The 19,784-nt window shown below is 43.2% G+C and overlaps 1 protein-coding gene across 4 annotated transcripts in view; it reads left to right on the top strand.

The window, feature by feature from the left end:
* LOC114564999 (netrin-G1) overlaps positions 1-19,579 on the top strand; it is a 93,440-nt gene extending 73,861 nt beyond the window's left edge. For 3 of the 4 annotated variants that reach the window (XM_028592766.1, XM_028592768.1, XM_028592767.1), the window contains exons 4-7: positions 349-521; positions 9,338-9,364; positions 10,342-10,386; positions 17,389-19,579. In XM_028592766.1, the coding sequence (XP_028448567.1) occupies positions 349-521; positions 9,338-9,364; positions 10,342-10,386; positions 17,389-17,624 (481 nt within the window). In that variant the 3' untranslated portion in view covers positions 17,625-19,579. The remainder of the gene's footprint in view (positions 1-348; positions 522-9,337; positions 9,365-10,341; positions 10,387-17,388) is intronic. The other variant, XM_028592769.1, reaches the window with a different exon arrangement.
* The last annotated feature ends 205 nt before the right edge of the window (positions 19,580-19,784 follow it).

The raw sequence follows: 19,784 nt of genomic DNA, 5'->3' as shown, positions 1-19,784 counted from the left end.
CTATCAGATCCCTGTTTTATGCTCAATTAGTGAATCTTACAAAGTGCCTTTCATTTAGCTCGCAGAGTGGCAAAAGTGACCTTATTTGCATTGCTGTTTTCTCCACAGAGGCAGCAACAAATGAGGCCTTGTTTTTTTTAAAGGAGAGCATAATGAAGCTTTGTGGAGGCACGATCCAAGTCAGATAACCCACCAGGATTTCAATTTACCCCTGTCAAAAAATTTGAAACCCACAAATACACGTCGCAGCAAGGGCAGACTTTGTTCCCTCCAGAGGGTATTGATTCAATGGCTGCAGAATAATGCCTATTCATGTGTCCGTCTTTTGTTGTTATCTTTCTGTCTCAGGTGCAAGTGTAACCTGCATGCCAACAGCTGTGTGTTTGACAAGGGGAAGCTGGGCTGTGAGTGTGAACACAACACCACAGGGCCAGACTGCAGCCGCTGTAAGAGGCACTACCACGGAAGAGCCTGGAGTGTGGGCTCCTACCTCCCTATACCCAAAGGAACGGCAAATATATGTAAGTATATCAGTATTTATAATGTTCAGTAGATATAGTATCCATACAGCTTTACTACTATGACGGTGCTGGTAGTAGCACACCATTTTGTGTCTGTTGGAGTGTGCCAGTACTGTATGTGTCTTCGTTAAGCTTAGTCTCTGACTGAACTCAGAACTCACCAGAAACTCCAGTTATTTCAGTCATTTCCCTCTAGTTTCTGTCCTTTTTCATTTTGTCTTTGTACTTTACTGAAGCATATTCATAAAGCTCCAGGATAAGTATAATCATTTTTGCTTTGTGAATGTGCATATGATCGTGTCTTTACATTGACTTTGTATGAAATAAAAAAATAGTTCTGTGTAACAAAACATCTGCCGTGTCAAGTTATGGCAAGTGCCCACCAAAGGAGTGCCCCTGATTTTCAGTTTTCGGAGCTCCCCAAAAAAAAGCCCCATATTGGAGGCACATCCCATTGGCTTGATGCTCACATGCACACGCTTGAGTGCGAAGTGTGAACTGTTAAAAAATGCGAGACCAGAGGCTCGCTGGTGCCAAGCAGACACATTCCAGATATCTAGCAGGCTAAATACCTGGAGCTGTCGGGGACTCTGCGTGGAAGCTACAGCCAATGAAAGCGCAAGACAGGCGGGGAAACCAGGGGGATGGGTCGCCTGTACTTTACAATGTGTACATGTACTGTACATGTGCCAACTTCAACACCCCCTAAAAGCACTCTGTCTGATCTTTCTTTTTCTTTTTTGTTTTATCGCTGCAAATCAGCCACCAACAACTCAGAGTGCTTGTTTCTGGTGGACATAAAAAAATTCTGTATCGCAAATGGTATTACGCCCTGTCATGTGTCACTTCTTGTGTGAGTTTACATGAGTTTGGGGACTACATTCTGGGATTACTCCTGGTGAAAGAGCTAGTAGTGTGTGCCCCTGTCGCCGGTCAGTCAGGTAGTGTGAAAACAAGACAGCAAGTTGTGTTGTGTGAATAGTACAGCCACTTTCACACCTAGGATCCTTGAACAGACACAGGGTTCACGATTGCCCCCCACCACCACCCCATATAGGAACACCTGTTATAACCTGACTAAAGTTCCATAGGTAGGTCACATGATGATAGCCAAGCCATCTCTGTGACAAATGAGCAAAGTCCATCTGCTCATGAAGACAGTAAGATACAGTTGAAAGCTCCTCAAAAGGCTTGTAAGCTGATACTTGAACCATAGTGGTGGCCAATCAGAAAACCCTCATAAGAGTCATTTTTAGAACAGTTATATTGGTGAGCTATTTTGTTATTTAGATATGAGCACTTGTTGAGCATGTTGGGTTTGTTTTATTGGGACTTAATAATTGATAAGTCATGATGTGTTTTATTCATTCATTATTAAGTAAACATAACTACCTTCCAATACTTTAACAATGAATTTAGTATTCCTACCTCAACTCCATGACAAGTGGGAACTAATGCTGGATATTTTCCTGCCTGTTCACGTGGTATCTCTGAGGCAGAAGGTGCTCTTTTGCATTATCCCCATTATAATCTTGGATGGGAGTTGAGTCACATTCATCAAATCCCATGCCTGAGGCAGGGGGCTCATTGCCTCAATAAATCTAATACAGCCACTCAGGGACGTGAGGTGGACGGCCTGGCGAGGCCAGATGGTGGAAGATCTAGCCCTCTGGTCCTCCATTCACACTGATTCAGCCTTGCAGTTAGAAACTCGCATGGCAGCAGTCTGCTGGGATTGACAGCAGGTTTTTCAGATGCTTAGTTTGATTGTCTGACTTGAATTCTCAGACATTTTGCTCTGATTAGATTTGTATAGAGATGTGTTATTACTATTGATCCACTGATTTGGTGTGAGTACATTTGTGCAGTAACAGTGCTTTTGATTGCTCTTCTTTGGGCTATTTGTTGTTGATGAATTGAAGGATTACACCGTCATTTGTATAAGTCTTATATGTGTTATGAGTCTCTGTTGCATGCACACGCAACACATTTGATTGTGAGTGGGAGTTTGTTTTTTGGAGCGTCTGTGGACTCAAAGGAGATATTGCTGGATTTACCCCTGCACCTCTTCTGTGTTATGAGTCTCCCTGCAATGTGGTGCTCACTATCAGATTGACAGGCCATTATTAAAAAATCCAACACTTGGCCGCATCTGCACTGAACTGATGAAACCAAGTTCTAGCTATATCAAAAACAATATTAGCACTTGTTTGGCAGTGGCATAACATGCAATAATGTCGCACATGGAAGTGACGTAAACATATTGGTCCCCAGGTGTTGAATGAACACACTTTTGTCTTGAATTATTCTTATTTCTCTCATAAGTAAAGCCCAGGTCATGTAACATGCCTTTATACATTATGTGAAGCTCATATTTCCTATGAAGATATTAAACATACAGGCCTCGTATCAAGACAAATATGCTGAACGTACAAAATGTAATTATGGTTTAATAGCTTTCATCTGTCATCAAGTCTTCCTCTTTAATCATGGAAGTCATTTATCTCGCAAGTAGGAACAGAGCGAGGCCTATTACATATTCAAATCCCTGCATGTACAGATATATGAACATACGTGACCCTTCATCTAATAAATTAAAGCCTGAAATGGAGCCCTGCATTGCTATGGGCCATAGCTGTCTGCAGCAGAGAGGGACTGAGAATGATTCACATCCAAGACTTCCCTAAAATAAGGAGAAAAGTAAGTTGTTAGTTGCCTGCAGAGCAGAAGAGGAATCACTTTGAGAATTATGTTGACACTCAACTTTGCAGGGAGCGTGTGTTCCAAAGCAGGTTAACAGGTTAAGAGGGGTTGGGGCTGAGAGATTGATCAGACTGTTGAATGTGCCTTGGCTTCAAAGGGCAATATTGCTTGCCCTCCATTTCTCACACAGAACAACGATAGTTACATATTGTAACTCCAGATTCTATGAGTATAGGCGTAGCCCTCTAAGAGCTATCGCTATTGGGTTAATCCCTTTACGCATTCGTAGTTGTGAAGATTTCTTTCGCGCCCTTGTGCCCTGCACGGGGCCTCTATTATGTCCGCAGTTACTGTATATCACAGTTGCGCGACCATAGAACTGCTCCCAACATCAGCATTTTTCTTCAGCCAAGGTTGGTGAAGCAGGTGGCGTGAATCTTAGAGGGCTACGCCTATACTCATAGAATCTGGAGTTACAATACGTAACTATCGTTCTATTTCGTATAGGCTTCGCCCTCTAAGAGCTGTCGCTATTGGGTCAAGGGCGAAGCTGATGTAGTCAATGCCAACTGCAACACAAGGTCCACAAGCAGAACATAGACTAATTGCTCTTCCTATTACCACTGAACCAGTTTAATGTATCAAATAATATATTATTTTGATAAAAACCAAGTTTTTAATTTAATTTTCAATGATTATGCATTGGCCTAATACTGATTGTAAGGCCCATGTCTGATCATGACTAATAACTGCAGACACTCTGCGTCGTTGCTATGAGGCGGGGGGAAAAACCCTTGAGGGAGAACATCCTCGAACAAAAGGAGCTAGTTAAAACTTTCGGTGTAAAACAAGCGTTTGGCTGTAAAGTGGATGTGCTCCCGTCCCCCTTAATGGAGAGGCAGGATGGTGAAACCAACAGCGCACATAAATCACTTACCCCTTTAGCCGATGTCAAGTCAAGGAGAAGCGCTGTTTTCAGTGAAGGCATCCTGAGAAAGGCTTGTGCCAGAGGCTCAAAAGGAGGTTTTCCCAGAGCTCGGCAACACCAGGCCTAAGTCCCATTGGGGTGTGAGAGAGCGCACAACATGTTTCTGTCTAATTTCCTTAAAAAAACACTTAACCAGGGAGTGCGCAAAAACCGACCTCCGAAATAAGTTAACACAAGGGGCAGAGGGCACAATGTGGGTTCTGCACCTTTCTCCCTACCCCAGTGCTGGAAAGCGGACCATTGCCCTGTGTAAAAAAGCCATAGTAGAGGGGGCTTTTGCGCCCTGGATAGTGCGCACCACGGCAGGGGGCAAGCCTAATCTCTCCAAGCGCTTCCGCTCAGCAGCCAGGTTCATAGCCACTGGCTCATTACAGGAGGGTGGGAATTTGCGCCGTTCAGCTGCGACAGTGCGTCCTCGTGCCACAGCAGTTGCCAGTTACGGCTCTGGGCCAAGGTTGGTGGGAAAAGGCGTGAGGCGAACAGATCCACTTTCGCTCTCCTGAACCTGCTCCACAGCATCTGAAAGATAGTGGGATTCAATTTCCACTTGTGAGAGGCCTCACCCCCCCGCCCCCAAAACCCTGGGAATGTAGAACACTCTGAGAGACAAAAGGTGTCTGTGGGCCCATAGTTGTCTCCCTGCTACCACTTGGATGAAGTGCTTTAACACTTTCAGCACCGTGGACAGCTCCAGGCAGTTTATGCGGGGGAGGGGAGAAACTGGCCATCTCCCTCCCACCACCTGTGATTCGCACATGCCTCCCCAGCCGGTGAGGCGTCTATGTACACTGTTACATGTGACATCGCTATGCCCAGGGGAACCCCGGATGAAAGGGTCCAGAAGTTTCCCCAATATGCCAGGTCCGACTGTAGGGAAGGAGGGATGGTCAGCATCGGCCACTTGTGGCGTATAGGGTCGAGGTGCATTCGACAGAACCATCTCTGAATCTTCCTCATGTAGAGGAGACCCAGGGGAACCACCACATGACTCGCAGACATCACGCCCAGGAGATGCATCACAGACAGAGCCGACACTGTTGTATGTGTTGTGATGCGTGACAGCAGAGAGCTCAGTGCGTCCTGCCTTGGCGCTGACAGTTTGGCTCTCATAGTGGTTGAGTCTATGTCCACGCCCAGATAAATTAATAGTCTGTGAGGGGACCAGCGAGCTCTTTTGTCAGTTTATGGCAAAGCCCAGTGTCTGTAGGTGCTGCACAACCTTCATTGTGTAGAGTCCAGCCCTCTCCTGGGAAGGACCCATAATGATTAAATTGTCCAAATAAAAAAATTACTTTGATCCCTTTTCTGCATAACGGCTGTAACGGCGTCTCCATGCATTTGGAAAACGTGCGGGTGGGCTAATGAGTAGCCGAATGGCAGCCGGTTGTACAGGAAAATAACTCCCTGAAAGGAGAGGCGCAGGAATTTCCTGTGTTTTGGGGACAATAGAGATGTGGAAGTACGCCTCTCTCAGATCCACGGAAATGAACAGTTCATGGTGGCACACACATTCCAACACGTGTCCGATCGTCAGCATGTGGAATGGGTGCTTCATAATACACCGGTTGAATTGAGACAGATCGAGAAGGGTCTCAATCTGCCGCCTTTTCCGGTGTGAGAAAGTAACGGGAATAGAAACCGTCGTTCTCTTCTCCTGGAGGGACGCGGGAAAAAAACATCCTTTGCCCGCAGCTCTGCCAGCTCTGACGTCGGAGCAGATATCTCCCCTGAGATGACACGGTTGTTTCCTACACACAATCGTGGTGGAGGGCTGGTAAACTGGGGCGTATAGCCTTTTGTGATAAGCTTTGATAGCCATGCATTCCTGGGTAGCAAGTTTTCCCACACTGCGCCCTGCTCTGAGAGCGGGCGTGCGCACATCCGTGTGTGTTGCGCACTGCTATGCTGGCGATGCATGGCGGGGCAGTCATCGAGTCAGAGCTCTCCCCATCCCGTTAGATGGCTGGGGGTGAGGGGTGACTGTGTAGCACCGCACATACTGAGTGGGCGCTCGCCCACACTGTTTACACAGTGCAGGAATGACCGTGCTCCGGCCTACGGCACCACATGTGTGCAAGGCGTCAGAACTGTTATCTGAACTAGGGATAGCACGATAGCTTTTACCATAGCAGTAAGAGCCGGGGAAAGGCTGGCGAATTGAAGCGTATAGCCGTGTGTTGTTTGTTGCCATAGCAACAGAGAGCGCTGAGCCTTTCCCGCGCTGTGAGAAGCGAGTGCCCGGTCATCACAGACCATGGTAGAGCGTGACCGAGAGAGCGGCATGCGCATGCCTTTGTGTCAGCTGTTTACACAGCAGTGAGTATCGTGCCCTCCCGCCGCTGTGAAAAATGGTAGTTCGATTCTCAGAGGCCATTCACTCAACACTCTCACCATTCCAGTGCGAGGTGGAGAAAGAAAGAAAGAAAGACTGAGTAGGCTATAAACACACACTTTGAATGGGTGTGTGAGCCTGTTAATTCTGACACAGTGTGGCTGGCTCCGACTGTGTACTGCACGTGGGCGTGGCGGCGAGCCTGTCTGCATGTGTGTGAGGTGAAACATGAGGTTTAGCTGCCACAAGATGTTCAGGAGGGACAAAGGCGGACTGACTGAGAGGCAAAACTTGCTGTATGGCACAGGCCGCAGCCCGCGGGGCGCCGTCTCCTTGAGCCGACATCACGATGTCGCCATTGTGGCCGAAGCGCCGCTCTCTAGGAGGTGTGTTACCGCATCCCCTCCACTACATATTACAGCTCATGACTGCCCCAGCCTTATTGGGGAACAGAAAGCTTAGCGGTCATGGAGGAGACAGCAGAGCTAGTGGTCATGCTAGAAAAGCGGTATTGTTCAGCGCCGCGGTCACCTAGATGGTACACGGGTACGCGCGGTCAGTGAAACAACCATAAACCTGGTTTCAAGGGGGATGGCGGTGTGGCCTTCTGTTGACTGAAAAAAGGGGCCGTCGGAAGCGGAATGGAGGCCAAGCTCTGCCACTGTGGCGGGACCGCTGTCCATCTCCCGGGAAAGGGGAATGCTACTCAGCATTCAAACAGGTCGAGAACAAAAACCTAGCGGTGGGCAGGGAGCCCGCCCGCTGCAGAGGAGAAAAAGGGAGAAAGCCGCAGTGTGGTGCTCTCCTCCTGGAACAGAGACAGTCGCCGCGGCGGGGACTCCGTAATCCTCCATTGTTACGAGTTCCAGTCCTCCCAACGGGGAGGAGGGAGAGCCGCCAAGGGAACAGTCTTCGGGGGATTGAGTCAACAGACTCACGCCCGCCAAAGAGATCCCCTCCCTGGCTGTCTGGGTGTCGGTGGTAACCTTACCTTACCCGACTGTCCGCTCGGCTGTCATCATCTGCCACTTCAGTTCCTCCGGCGGTAAGCAGCCGCAGAACTGCCAGCGGCCGGCCGGGGTGCTAGCCCGGCGAACGGTGTCGAGGCACACCTCGCAGCTCGGGTGAAGGGCCGGTGGCAGGATATAGCCGGTCCATGGTCGGTACACCGCGGACACCGCTGTTCTTCAAAGTCTTCAAACTGCTTGTCACTGAAGAAAAATAGGGAGCAGTTCTATGGTCGCGCAACTGTGATATACAGTAACTGCGGACGTAATAGAGGCCACGTGCAGGGCACAAGGGCGCGAAAGAAATCTTCACGACTGCGCATGCGCGAAGGGATTAACCCAATAGCGACAGCTCTTAGAGGGCGAAGCCTATACAAAATAGAACTACTGGTTAGGAGTTGCGGCTTGTTGCTTTCTGGCAAATTGGAGCATAAAATCTGTACTTTCCCTGCTGCTGCAATGTTGTGCACTTCCCAACACTTTTTGTGACAGCTCCACACTGGTTATGAAGTGAGGAATGAGGTGCAAAAGAATATGAAAACCCCACTGAAACATAATCACAGAAGGATAAATTGCTAAAGCATGACAAAATGATCAGAAATTGCACTAATTGTGGGGTTGTATTTCCCCGCTGATTACATTAATGCCACAGCCAGATACTGATAACACATATTTCAGACAAAGGCTGCAACAGGGTTGCCAAAGTCACCTCCAGCTCACAGACAAGCCATGATTTACTCTCTTTTTGAGTTTTAGTGTTTGTCTTAGTCTGTGTCTTTGTCTTTGTCTTTGTCTTTACAATCAATCATAGGTATGTTTGAAAGCATTTTTATTATTCTTTGGTTTATTTGATTGGCAACCATCTTGACAATCTGAGAAGATTACAAAAAAACTATGAATTATTTGCTGATGCTGTTTGACTGGTTTGATTCAGAGATTTGTTGATTCAAAGATGATAGGAAAAAAAAACTACCTTTTAAGGCAAATAGCAGATAAGGAAAGCAGACTGTCAACAACATGTTATTTGAAACATAAATTAAAACGCTGATGAAAACACTTTTTTCAGTTTTTTTTTTTTTTTTTTTATTAAGTTTTGATTCTGTTGACATTTTGTCATTGGCAGACCTGTTATTATCATCAGAAGTAGGCGGGTGTTGGCCTATGCAGTGGCTAGGTTCTCTGCAGAGCCATGGCCGCTGTTAATCAGTGGACACAGTGGAGACCAATTTAGTGCTGATGGGCTTTGAATTATTCAAGGCAAACTATGTTTTCTCTTGCAGTTTCATGAGTAAAGTTTCAAGAGTAAATTGGAGACTCTCTTTCCTTGAAAAACACCCCCATCTTTTGTACAAGCAGGAAGTACTACCCATGTTTACCTTTATTGTGGCGGTGCCCTCTAGTAGCCATAGTAATTATGATGGGAACAAAGCAGGAAGTAAGGTAATAATGTATAAGAAAACTCCACATAAGAAGGAAAGTTGGGGTGGTGGATGGGTCAAACAAACACAGGACTTTCACCCACGAGAGCCGTGTTTGTGTCCTGTTTGAGAATGTACTGATTTAAACCCAAACCACAATCTCTTTCTATACTTAAACATAGTACTTTTTGTGACTAAACCTAACCAAACTGCGACCGCTTCACAACGTTAAAAACGTGTTTTAAACCCAGACGTTGGTATGAGGACGGAAAACACTCCTATGTGGTTGTATGGTTTGAAGGACTTGTTGGTAAAATGACATGAGTCCATGCTTTTATGAAAACATTGTGTCTTTGCTCTTTCCACAGGTATTCCCAGTAATCATGGACCAGTGCGTAAGTTGATCAACCTTTTTAAATTGGCATGCTGACTAATTAATTTCTCTCTCAGTGTTGACTAACTCTTGTCTGACACTGCCCTTGAAACAAGTACAGTTTTCTCATCCCATTGAAAAAAAATGTCTATCTTTTTGTAAGGACTATGTTTTATTACGAATCATATATACTTCACATTCCTGCTAACAGTTTTGAAAACCATGCTGTCTTGTTTCATATTTTGGAAATGTTGTTTTTCTGCCTTGTAATAATTGGAAACCAATGGCTTATTTTGATATTGCACAGAAATGAATGTAATGCATCAATTAAAAACAATGGAAGCCTGAGATGTCTTTGTCATGTTTCCAGGCATCCATTGCTATGAGGTAGGAAATACCTACTGCAGCAGGGTTTGCAAATTCGTCAGCAGGATAATAACTGTTTAGTTTGTGGATAAGCTAAAACTTTTAAAAACACTATGGTTTAAGATTAAATAATTTGCTAGTTCATAAAATATTATAGGGGTCCTGCATGTTTGAGCCATTGCATCAGCAGTCACTATTGAGAATCATTATCTCCCTTCCACACTAGAATATTTGCTCTAAGCGCACAGACAGATATTTGCCCAAAGCCAAAGAAAAGAAAAACATTTTTTATGAAGACATGGCTCCCACCATGCATCCTTAAGCATGTTGATGCCTGAAGGTTACTCCTCATAATGGATAACAAAAGCAGCTACCATATGTACATGTCTCTGCCTATGTCTTGTGGAAGATTCACTCATTTAAGCTGCATGCACACTATTCTACATCAGTCCATTTACAGCTCCAAAACACAAATTCTGAGGCATATCAGCCCAGATAACTCACAGATTATTGTAAAAAAAAATAAAATAAAAAAAATAAGAACCTGTGCATGCTGTCCCTGTGCTTTAACTACATAACTAATAATTATACGACAACTCAGTGTAATATATGACCTTTCCCATTTTTACACAGATCGAGCAAATGCTTCATCTCTTGGTGTTGCAAATCGTAACCAAGGTAGGCTTATAGGCTTTGTAACTTCAGCATGACATTAACAATCCATAGACAGAACTGATTGTTAATTGATTGGCAAATTGAAAAAAGTGTAATGTAGAATATGCAAATAGAGGTATGCAGTAGGTTGTTTTCCCAAAGCCCAGATGCTTTCATCCTGCATGCACAAAAAAACACGCAGGTCCTTACAAGACAGACCTTTTGTTGTGAGAACACTGTAGGGAAGGGAGCACATGCCTCATGATCACAGAGTCCACAGCCTCCTAACCCATTTGATCATGCCCTCTTTTTAATTACCCAGAATGCTCTCTGGGGGTGTACTCTTCCGGCCATGTTGACAAGGAAAAAAGGAAAGAGGAGAAGGAGAGAGAATGAAAGACGAGGCGGGGGGGAGGAGGTTATGTAGATTGATCTCCAGCTATCTCCAGATAATCCTCAGGCCCAGATATCCTGTGTAGTGAGTGTTAAGTTGCATCTGCACCACTGCTCTCACAGCCAGAAGAGGAAAAAAAAGAGGACTTTCAGGATTTCCACAATCAAGAGAGGGTTTTTCCTTCTCTTCTTTGGACTCACAAAGCTGGGAACAAGATGCTTGCTGTGGTCAGAGGTGAAAAGAAACCAGTAGTACTGGAGTGGATTACAAACAACTCTGCTTTCCTGTGTAATCTGCATCAAATCCATATATGTTTATGTTTATTTGCTTTCTTGCCTATAGCATAGTTTAGCATACAGGCTGGAAGCCGCGGGAAACATATGCCTAATAGCATCTCTTAAGCTAACTAATAAACACCCTGTATCATGTTGCATGCTATAACTATTTCTTGGCGTGTTGTGTACAGACAAAACAAACAAGATTCAACGTTTACATTAGTGAGCTTTGTTGGTGCTGGTGCATATTTTTCAACAAAGCCAAATTAGCCTGCTTTAAGTCTCTGCTAAACTAAACTAGCAGGCTGCTGGCTCGAGCTTCAGATTTAGCATACACAAGTGTGGTAACAATCTTCTCATCTAATTCGCAGCAAGAAAGAGAATATTTCCTTTTTTAACTGCTCCTTAAATGTAACTCTCTAATCCTCCAATTCTAACTTGACACACATTTATTAACACAGGACTTTTATTTGAGTGAAAGGAAAATCAGGCACTTTCTCTTTTTAGATGCAGTATTGTATCCCTGCCACTGTCAAGTGTTACTTTGCAGCTGACACCTTATATTGAACTTCAGATCCTTGAGTCATGACTAATGACAAAGCTTTCATGTTAATATAATAACAGGAGGCATGGTGCCATGGTATGAGCTTACCCTGACACTGTGGCAATAGATATTGATCTAATGTAATTGATGCAACACTATTCTGTCTCAAAGCATATACTTAGCAGATCCTGTATCTGAAAACTGTCTCCAGTTATAGTTAATTGCACTGGTGAATCTATAGTTCTAAATGCTTTTTAAATATTAAATGAATCACTATGAATAGCTATAGTATAAATAACTACTATATCGTTTCCCTGGCTGTAATTAAATGGAGGTGCTGCTCTCTCTGTGGGGTCTTTCTTGTAAAAAGAAAAAAGAGGGAACTTTAATACTATGACTTAGTTTGAGACTGTGCTTCCCTGAAAAATAAAAAACATCACCATAAGTTGTTTGTTCAAGCAGCAATTCAACTCATATTTACGTTTATAGCAGCGGTGCCCTCTAGTGGCCGTAGTAGCTACAACAAAGCAGGAAGTAAGGTAGTCTCTCCGTCTATCCGTGACGTTCCACTTTGGGTATTGCTCCGGTGCCGCAGGAAATTCCGCCGGATGCATGTATTTTCGCCGATGTCTGTTTCCTTCTGCTTTCTTTGTGTTGGAATTTTAAACTCCAGGGTAAATTGAGACAGCTAGCTAGACTATCTGTCCAATCTGAGTTTTCTCTCGCACAACTCTTTTACAGCAGCTCTGTGTGGAGCTTATGACGCCCATGACGATTGTGATTGGTTTAAAGAAATGCCAATAAACCAGAGCACGTTTTTCTCCCATCCCGCAATGCTATGTGGACTAGCCAGACCCTCCTCTGCTCCGCAGCGTGTGGATGGTCTGGCAAAGCGAGACTAGAAGTAAGGTGACGAAGTAAAGAGCGCCAAAACTAGGAGCTGGGTTACAGTGGTGGATGGGTCAAACAAACACAGGACTTTGAGACCGGGGTTTGTGTCCCATTTGAAAAAAAAAAAAGTACAGATATGAACCCAAACCACAATCTTCTTCTAAACTTAACTAAGTAGTTTTTGTGCCTCAACCTAACAAAACTGTGACCGTTTCATATATAACATAAACGACGTGTTTAAAAACTTAAGCGTCATGTTCTTTGGTTAGATATTAGAGCGGAAAACGCCCCTGTGGCTTGTATTTCCTACCACCTCTAGGCGCTCTCAAATTAATATAACGCTCCAGGTTCATATTAGAGGGTAGGAATTAATTGGGCTCATATGGTTTGGAGGATTGCTCAGTTTCAGGCTCTGCATGACCAACAAAACTCAGTAATGTGCAATATCAGACCTTTTGATATTGACGCATTTAAAAAGGTTGGCTATTATAGAACTTATTTCAACCACATACAATATATTTTTCACAAAAAGCAGTTTCTCAGAAACTTCAGTCGCAGAGTATCTAAGGACATCAAGAGTTCACTGAGATGAGAGGATTAGAGAACTGCCTGAGTATGTTTACGACATAAACAGACTGCCAGATCCTCTGGAAAAAGTCACAATAGAAGGAACAATATATCCAGTATTTCAGTATCATAGTGGATTACTGTGTCCTAATTGACAAAACAATCCGTTCAGCAGTGTGTTACAGAATGTGGTACAGTACGACAAGACAAAATCATATTTAGAAAACACAGCTTTCAATTGCATCATGCCTCCAGTCACACACAGTAATATGAAATTGAGTTAAGCTCTTTGTCCTTCCTATCTATCACCCCCAAATTCTGCTTAATGATGAATCATGCACAAATTGAAGAAGCTGATGTGATTACACTTTGTACTGGAATTGTACCCCGTACAATTTCATAACAATGACAAATAAAAAATAAATTTTTCATGAGATAATAACATTTTATATTTCATATCTCAATTTAAATGTTTAAATTTAATTATTTTGAATTAGTTATATTGAAGATTACTATGCATGTGTAAATGCACATTGGTAAGCCTAAAATCAAAAATTTGTCTCACGTGTTGTTTCAACACAAACTGTTACCGACATGTTCATCTCTATAATAGATAGTAACTGAAAATACCAACGTTTTATTATTTCACACATACCCTGTCTCTATGTGAGATTTTTTCTAAACAATATAGAATAATTGACTTATTTTTCTCTGTATTTTGTCATGACAGAAGGGCCCTGTTGCTCCACAAAGACACCGCAGGCTTAAGCCTCAGCATCAGCAAACTAATTGGGCTACCGATGCTTTTAGAGAGACAATGGTCCTAAGGGTCTGCTGAAAGATGCAGAGATTATCCTTCGGCCACAGGAAACAAAGTTAATGTGTAGACTAGACAATGGAGACTCAGCTGATCCCATGTTAATTTTAACCAAAACACACAGAGCAGGTGTTTTCCATTAGCTGTAAAATGAGCTGCTTTGACATTACTGATTAGGGTGTAGCCAGAAGGCCATTAATGCTTGAACCCACTGAGGACAGGACAGCAGCACTCCGTAATTCCTTTACTGCATGCAAAGTTCAAGATACGAAGTTCAAGACACAAGTAAGCTTGTAAAACTTTTACACCAGTAAGGTGTTCATTGGGTATGAGTGGACTGACTAGAAGTCTTGGTACTGTCAGACTTGGAGAATGACTGTCAGAGCCTTAAGCCTGGTTCAGACGGCAGGATAATTAGGCCGATTTTAGCCCCGATTCACCCCTCCTGACAATCCTAAGGATGCTCCGATTATCGTAAAATAATCTGATCAGATATTCCTGCCGTGTGTGGTGTGTTAAGACTGCTCTCGTCTGCTCGGAAGGACGTCGGGACCGCTCCGATCTCAAATCGGGGATATCCAACATGTTGGATTTTTTTTGGCCCGATTTCTCCTCGTGTGTGGTGTCCCCCGGGGACAAACGAGCACGCAGCCTGTGTAAAATAAATAAAGTCGATGGGCATAACTACATCCACAACTGCAGTCCACCAGAGTACATGGAAACGAATATATGAACGTTTATTTCAACGGTAATTAATCTGTGTAATACGTAAGGACATTTCTATGAGAAAAAACTAATCACCTCCATATCACGATGTAGCAAGTATAGTCCATGCTCGCGTTGTCTTCTTTGACCATCGCCTTTTCTTTTGATAACGTTTTTTTTCGGTTAAAAACAAACTACAAACTATTGCCACTGCATCCTCTTCGTCCGCAATGATTGTTTACTCTGAAGTCACGTTTAATCTCAAGGGATTTTGCGAGATTTCCCGTCTGACCTGGGAATGCTCGGGAGTCAAATTGGTTCGTGTGTGATGTGTTGATTTTGCCGTGTGCTGCGCACCACACACTGTACGACCAAAACTGTTAGACCCGTGATTTTTCATCACCGTGTGTGGGGTCTCTCCGGATTGGAAAATCGGCCGACAATTTTAAAATCGTCCCGTGTGAAACAGGATTTAGACATATTTCAGGTGGGCTTAAAGGAACACGCCGACTTATTGGGACTTTAGCTTATTCACCCTAACCCCTAGAGTTAGTTAAGTCCATACATACCCTTCTCATCTCTGTGCGTGTTGTCCGACGGCCCCACCGGTAGCTTAGCCTAGCACAGATCCTGGAGGTAACAGGTTCCAACTAGCCTACTGCTCCGAATAAGTGACAAAATAACGCCAACATGTTCCTATTTACATGCATGTACAAATAACAAGGTCACATGAGACACAGCCATCTTCTAACCGTATACATACTGGGGACTATATTCTCAGAAAGGCGAAGCAGTGCTACTTCTGCTACTTGGGCAGAGTGATATGCTTGCAGCACCTGAGAATCCCCAAGCAGAGAGTAGCAATGCTTCGCCTTTTTGAGAATATAGTTCCCAGTTTATATACGGTTAGAAGATGGCTGTGTCTCATGTGACCTTCTTATTTGTACACGCTGTGACTATACAAATCACAACATGTAAATAGGAACATGTTGGCGTTATTTTGTCACTTGTTTGGTGCAGTAGGCTAGTTGGAACCTGTTACTTCCAGGATCTGTGCTAGGCTAAGCTACTGGTGGGGCCGTCGGACAGAGTTACAACACGCACGGAGATGAGAAGGGTACGTATGGACTTATCTAACTCTGGGGGATACGGTGAATAAGCTAAAGTCCCAATAAGTTGGCGTGTTCCTTTAAGCTCATTTTGCATGCAGTGTTGTGGGGCAGGTTTAGGTTAGGGTTAGGCTTGATTATAAATATTACAATTAAAGTATGATCAAACCTGCAATAACTGATTATTGCCACCTAGGATCAGTGAAAACAAGCTGTTAACACAATGCTGACATATTATCACACTTTAAGTTGATATTGCAAACTGGTTATTAAACAGTTGTTTACTGTATTTCCACATCCAGCAAACAAAAATCAAGGTTGGCATTTATTTGGTGTTCAATACTAACTCTCTTTTAGTGTTTGGTCTCCACCAACTTCTGAGGGAAATATCTGTCTCTTTAGCTGTTAAATTCTCCACTGTTGTTCACCAGTAAGTTGCTTACGGTCTGTCTACCTGCTGGGCAGTTAGTATACAGTGCTTTTTGAGTGCTTTTTGCTAAAAACAGTTGAAATAGCCTAAAAAAAAGCCTGCTGCTGCCGAAAACGCTACGAGAGTGGTGAAAGTGAACCAAAACAGTAAAGTTGCAGGCCAGAAAACCAAAACAAAGTCACAAAAATTTCCGTAGAGCTGAGGTGTACTATAGAGTTCATTTTACATACATTATAAAACCTAAAACAGCAGTGGTGTCTGTGTGAGGGGGATGGGAATACTATTAAGTTTAATGCAATTCCCAAACCATTCTAATCAGTTTTGGCAGAAGCAATGGCTATTTGTTGAGTTTATTCGGATGCATGAGCCACATTACTGAAAACCAAAAATGTGATTTCTATTTATGCAGGGAGAGATATCCAATTACAATGAAATCGCTTGGCAAATATTACCTCTTCCAAGATTTCACTTCTGCCAGCAGAGAGGCTTCCTGGGATAATTGATTCTTGAGTTTTTGTCTAGAATTGTGAATATTAGCTTTTGTAATCCTAATCAATCTATATGAAAACAAAGAAATGTTTGGTGGCCACTAGAACAATGCAGTCCTGGATGTTACATTATTTTCCTCTTACCGGTTTGTATTGTTTGTTGTAAGGTTAACCGCAGGCAGAGAAGAAAATAGCAGCAATTGCTGAATCACTAGAAATGCTTATTTGCATATCAAAAGTAGTGGTGGTGCAGGTGGAGCCAGGTATCCATCCCATGTCTTCTCCTCTTTCTGTTGAGTGTCATTGTGCCAGAGGGAAGCAAAATTGAATTATCCTGTCCTGCTCAGGGGGGCTGTTTCACAATACATCCTTTGATTCACTAATCATTAATTTCACCTCATCACTGCCATGGTTTCTTTGGTCTTTTTTTTTGCCAGGATTATTTGCTCTAAAGTCCCTTTGGTGCTCCTAAAAATATCCATAAATCCATAAAACGTCTTTCTGTGTTCTTTTGTCATAAACAATCAGTCATGAAAAGGGTTTTCACAGGATATGGGCTCCAAACAGTATGTGCCCTGGTTATCCGTCTCCTCTTTCTCCACCACACTTCTCCACAAAAGTCCTTGGCTTCACCCTCCCTAATGTGTCAGCTGTGCTCTAAGGACACAGAGCAATGCAGACAGGACAAGAAGAGGCAGCTTGTGCCCTGTGAACTTGCCTGTTGATGTTCTCTGCCGCCCTATCACTGAGTGCTCTATTAATCACCCCTTCCTGTCTCCCCTGCCCTTTTTGCTTTGTCTCTGCAGCTCGGGTGTGTGACAACGCGATGCTGCGCTGTCAGAACGGTGGCACTTGCCACCACCATCAGCGGTGCCATTGTTCCCCTGGCTTCACCGGTGTCCTGTGTGAGAGAGCTCGCTGCCAGGGCGCCGAGGAGTGTGATGACCACTTGTCTGGACGGGCCTCCTTCCATCATCCCCCCATCAGCCAGCTCGCTTTTACCCTTGTAGTACTCCTGCTATTGATAGTTTCCCTTTGCTGAGAGACCTGAACAGCCTCCCATCCTCAAACAAAACCCTAAGTACACATGTGTTGAGACTGAACTCTCAACCTTAAGCAAATCAAGGACAAAGGCTGTGACAATGTGCTCAGCATACAATATAAGCAACTATTTTGTATATCCAAGGCGACAGTGGTGAGTGTTGCAACAGGTTGTGCACTGATCATATACTGAATGCTAGATGGATTTGTGAAAGGCTCGGACTACTGTCTTATAATGTCACAGAGGAAGCGGTTGGATCCCTCGCTTTGTGATTATGTCATTGGCTGACACTTCATTAAAGGCAGACTGGAGACTCAGATAGAGCTACCCACAGTGAGAGACTGTACTGTGTTGTACAAAATTAGACACATGATTTCTAAGTATCATCTGAAGTTATTAAAAAATGATTATGTGGACGGGGACATCTTAAAACATCTTGCCTCACTGCCTCTTTCCTTACTTGCTATCCTCTTCATCTCCTTTCCTAACTCTTCCCTTTTTCTTTCACCTTCTCCTCCCTGCGCTTTTTTGACTCTGGTGATTTTAATTTGCTGAAGGGTGTCTGTTGTTTTGCCAAATGCTGCACATGTATTATTATCATCAAGGCCCTTGACAAGTACCAATGTAGTACTTCTAGTATTTCCTTTAGCCTACTTTTTCAGAGGCTTTGTAGTCATGCTTGAGCTCACCTGTTTGTTGGGGGGGGAAGTTGTAACATACTGTAACTGTATTTAATTTTTGTATAAAACAGATATTTTCATGACTACGCAAAACAAAAAGATGTATTACTTGTTTTCTATTGCTGCCAACCTGTCCTAGATGTGGACTGTGAGTGTGCAGAGTTTGGCTGTATTATTTCTTGCTTGTGTGGCACATGGTTCTCTTTATTTGAGAGCTGCTGTCAAAACTATGTTTACATACACACTTACACAATACACTTCCACCAAAGGGAAAAAGAAAAAAAACATGTCTTTGTCTTGTTGTTGAACAGTAGTAATCTTATTAAGTAGTAACATGACATTTGAGACAAGATGTGTAGAATAAAACAGTGTATTGATTGTAGATAGGTACAAGCCAATGACAATAGCTGAATGTCATTTTAAAGGATTTTTTTAAGCTATCAATGCCAATCGTTGACCTATTCACTGAAGCAACAGTTGCTGGTAGCAATATATCAACAATCAACAACAAATTAATTCCTAGTTCTATAACTACAGTTGCTTTTTTTATGTGTTGTAACCATCCTTGTTGTGCTCATGAAACATAAAAAATCTCAAGTCAAAATCCCATCTGCTATATGTAAATTTAACGAGAAGACTTCGACAAAAAGGAGATTGCATGGCTGTCGCAGAGGTTGTCCATTTCAAATCTGTAATCAAATCTAATCCTTGAATCAAATGGAAGGAGAGGAAGGTTTTCTGAGCTGGTACGGTTAAAAGCCTGCATCCTGCTGCGGGAGCCTCAGAGAAGTGAGGTGCTAAGGTAATGAGCTTTAATTCATGGAGGGTCAATGAATAGAAATGAAGTCGCATCCCACTGGGTGACATACTGAGCACTGAGACCAATTTCATTTGAGAGATTAATTTCTTTACAGAGGTCGTCATGAAACACCTAATTGTGTTAGAGTCTACTGTAAGTGCCTCTCATTAAATGACACTGTCGATGAAAAGAGTAGCAAATGCATTTTTTGACAGATAAAGCAACTTTTGGAAACTAAAATGAGGTACTTTATATGGGCTAATACAGTGTGTGACATAATTGGAGAGGAATGGATGGTATTTATTTACCAGAGCAAATATTACATTTTTGGAAGAAAATGTAATATCTGCTGCTCCAGATCTGCTGGATGACCATGAAACAAGAACAAGAAGCAATTATATGATGCCAATTAATTTCAGAAAATAAAAATCATCCTTAAAGTGTCCATATTATGCTAATTTTCAGGTTCAAATTGTATTTTGAGGTTGTACCAGAATAGGTTTACATTGTTTCATTTTCAAAAATACCATATTTTTATTGTATTGCACATTGCTGCAGCTCCTCATTTGACCCTGTGTGTTGAGCTCTCTGTTTTAGCTACAGAGTGAGGCATCTCACTTCTATCCAATCTTTGTTGGGAGTCGCACATGCACAGTAGCTACGTAAGGACTACTAGATAGA

Source organism: Perca flavescens, chromosome 12 (genome assembly GCF_004354835.1).
Source record: "Perca flavescens isolate YP-PL-M2 chromosome 12, PFLA_1.0, whole genome shotgun sequence".
NCBI lineage: Eukaryota > Metazoa > Chordata > Actinopteri > Perciformes > Percidae > Perca > Perca flavescens.
This window is presented reverse-complemented; position numbering and strand designations above follow the sequence as displayed.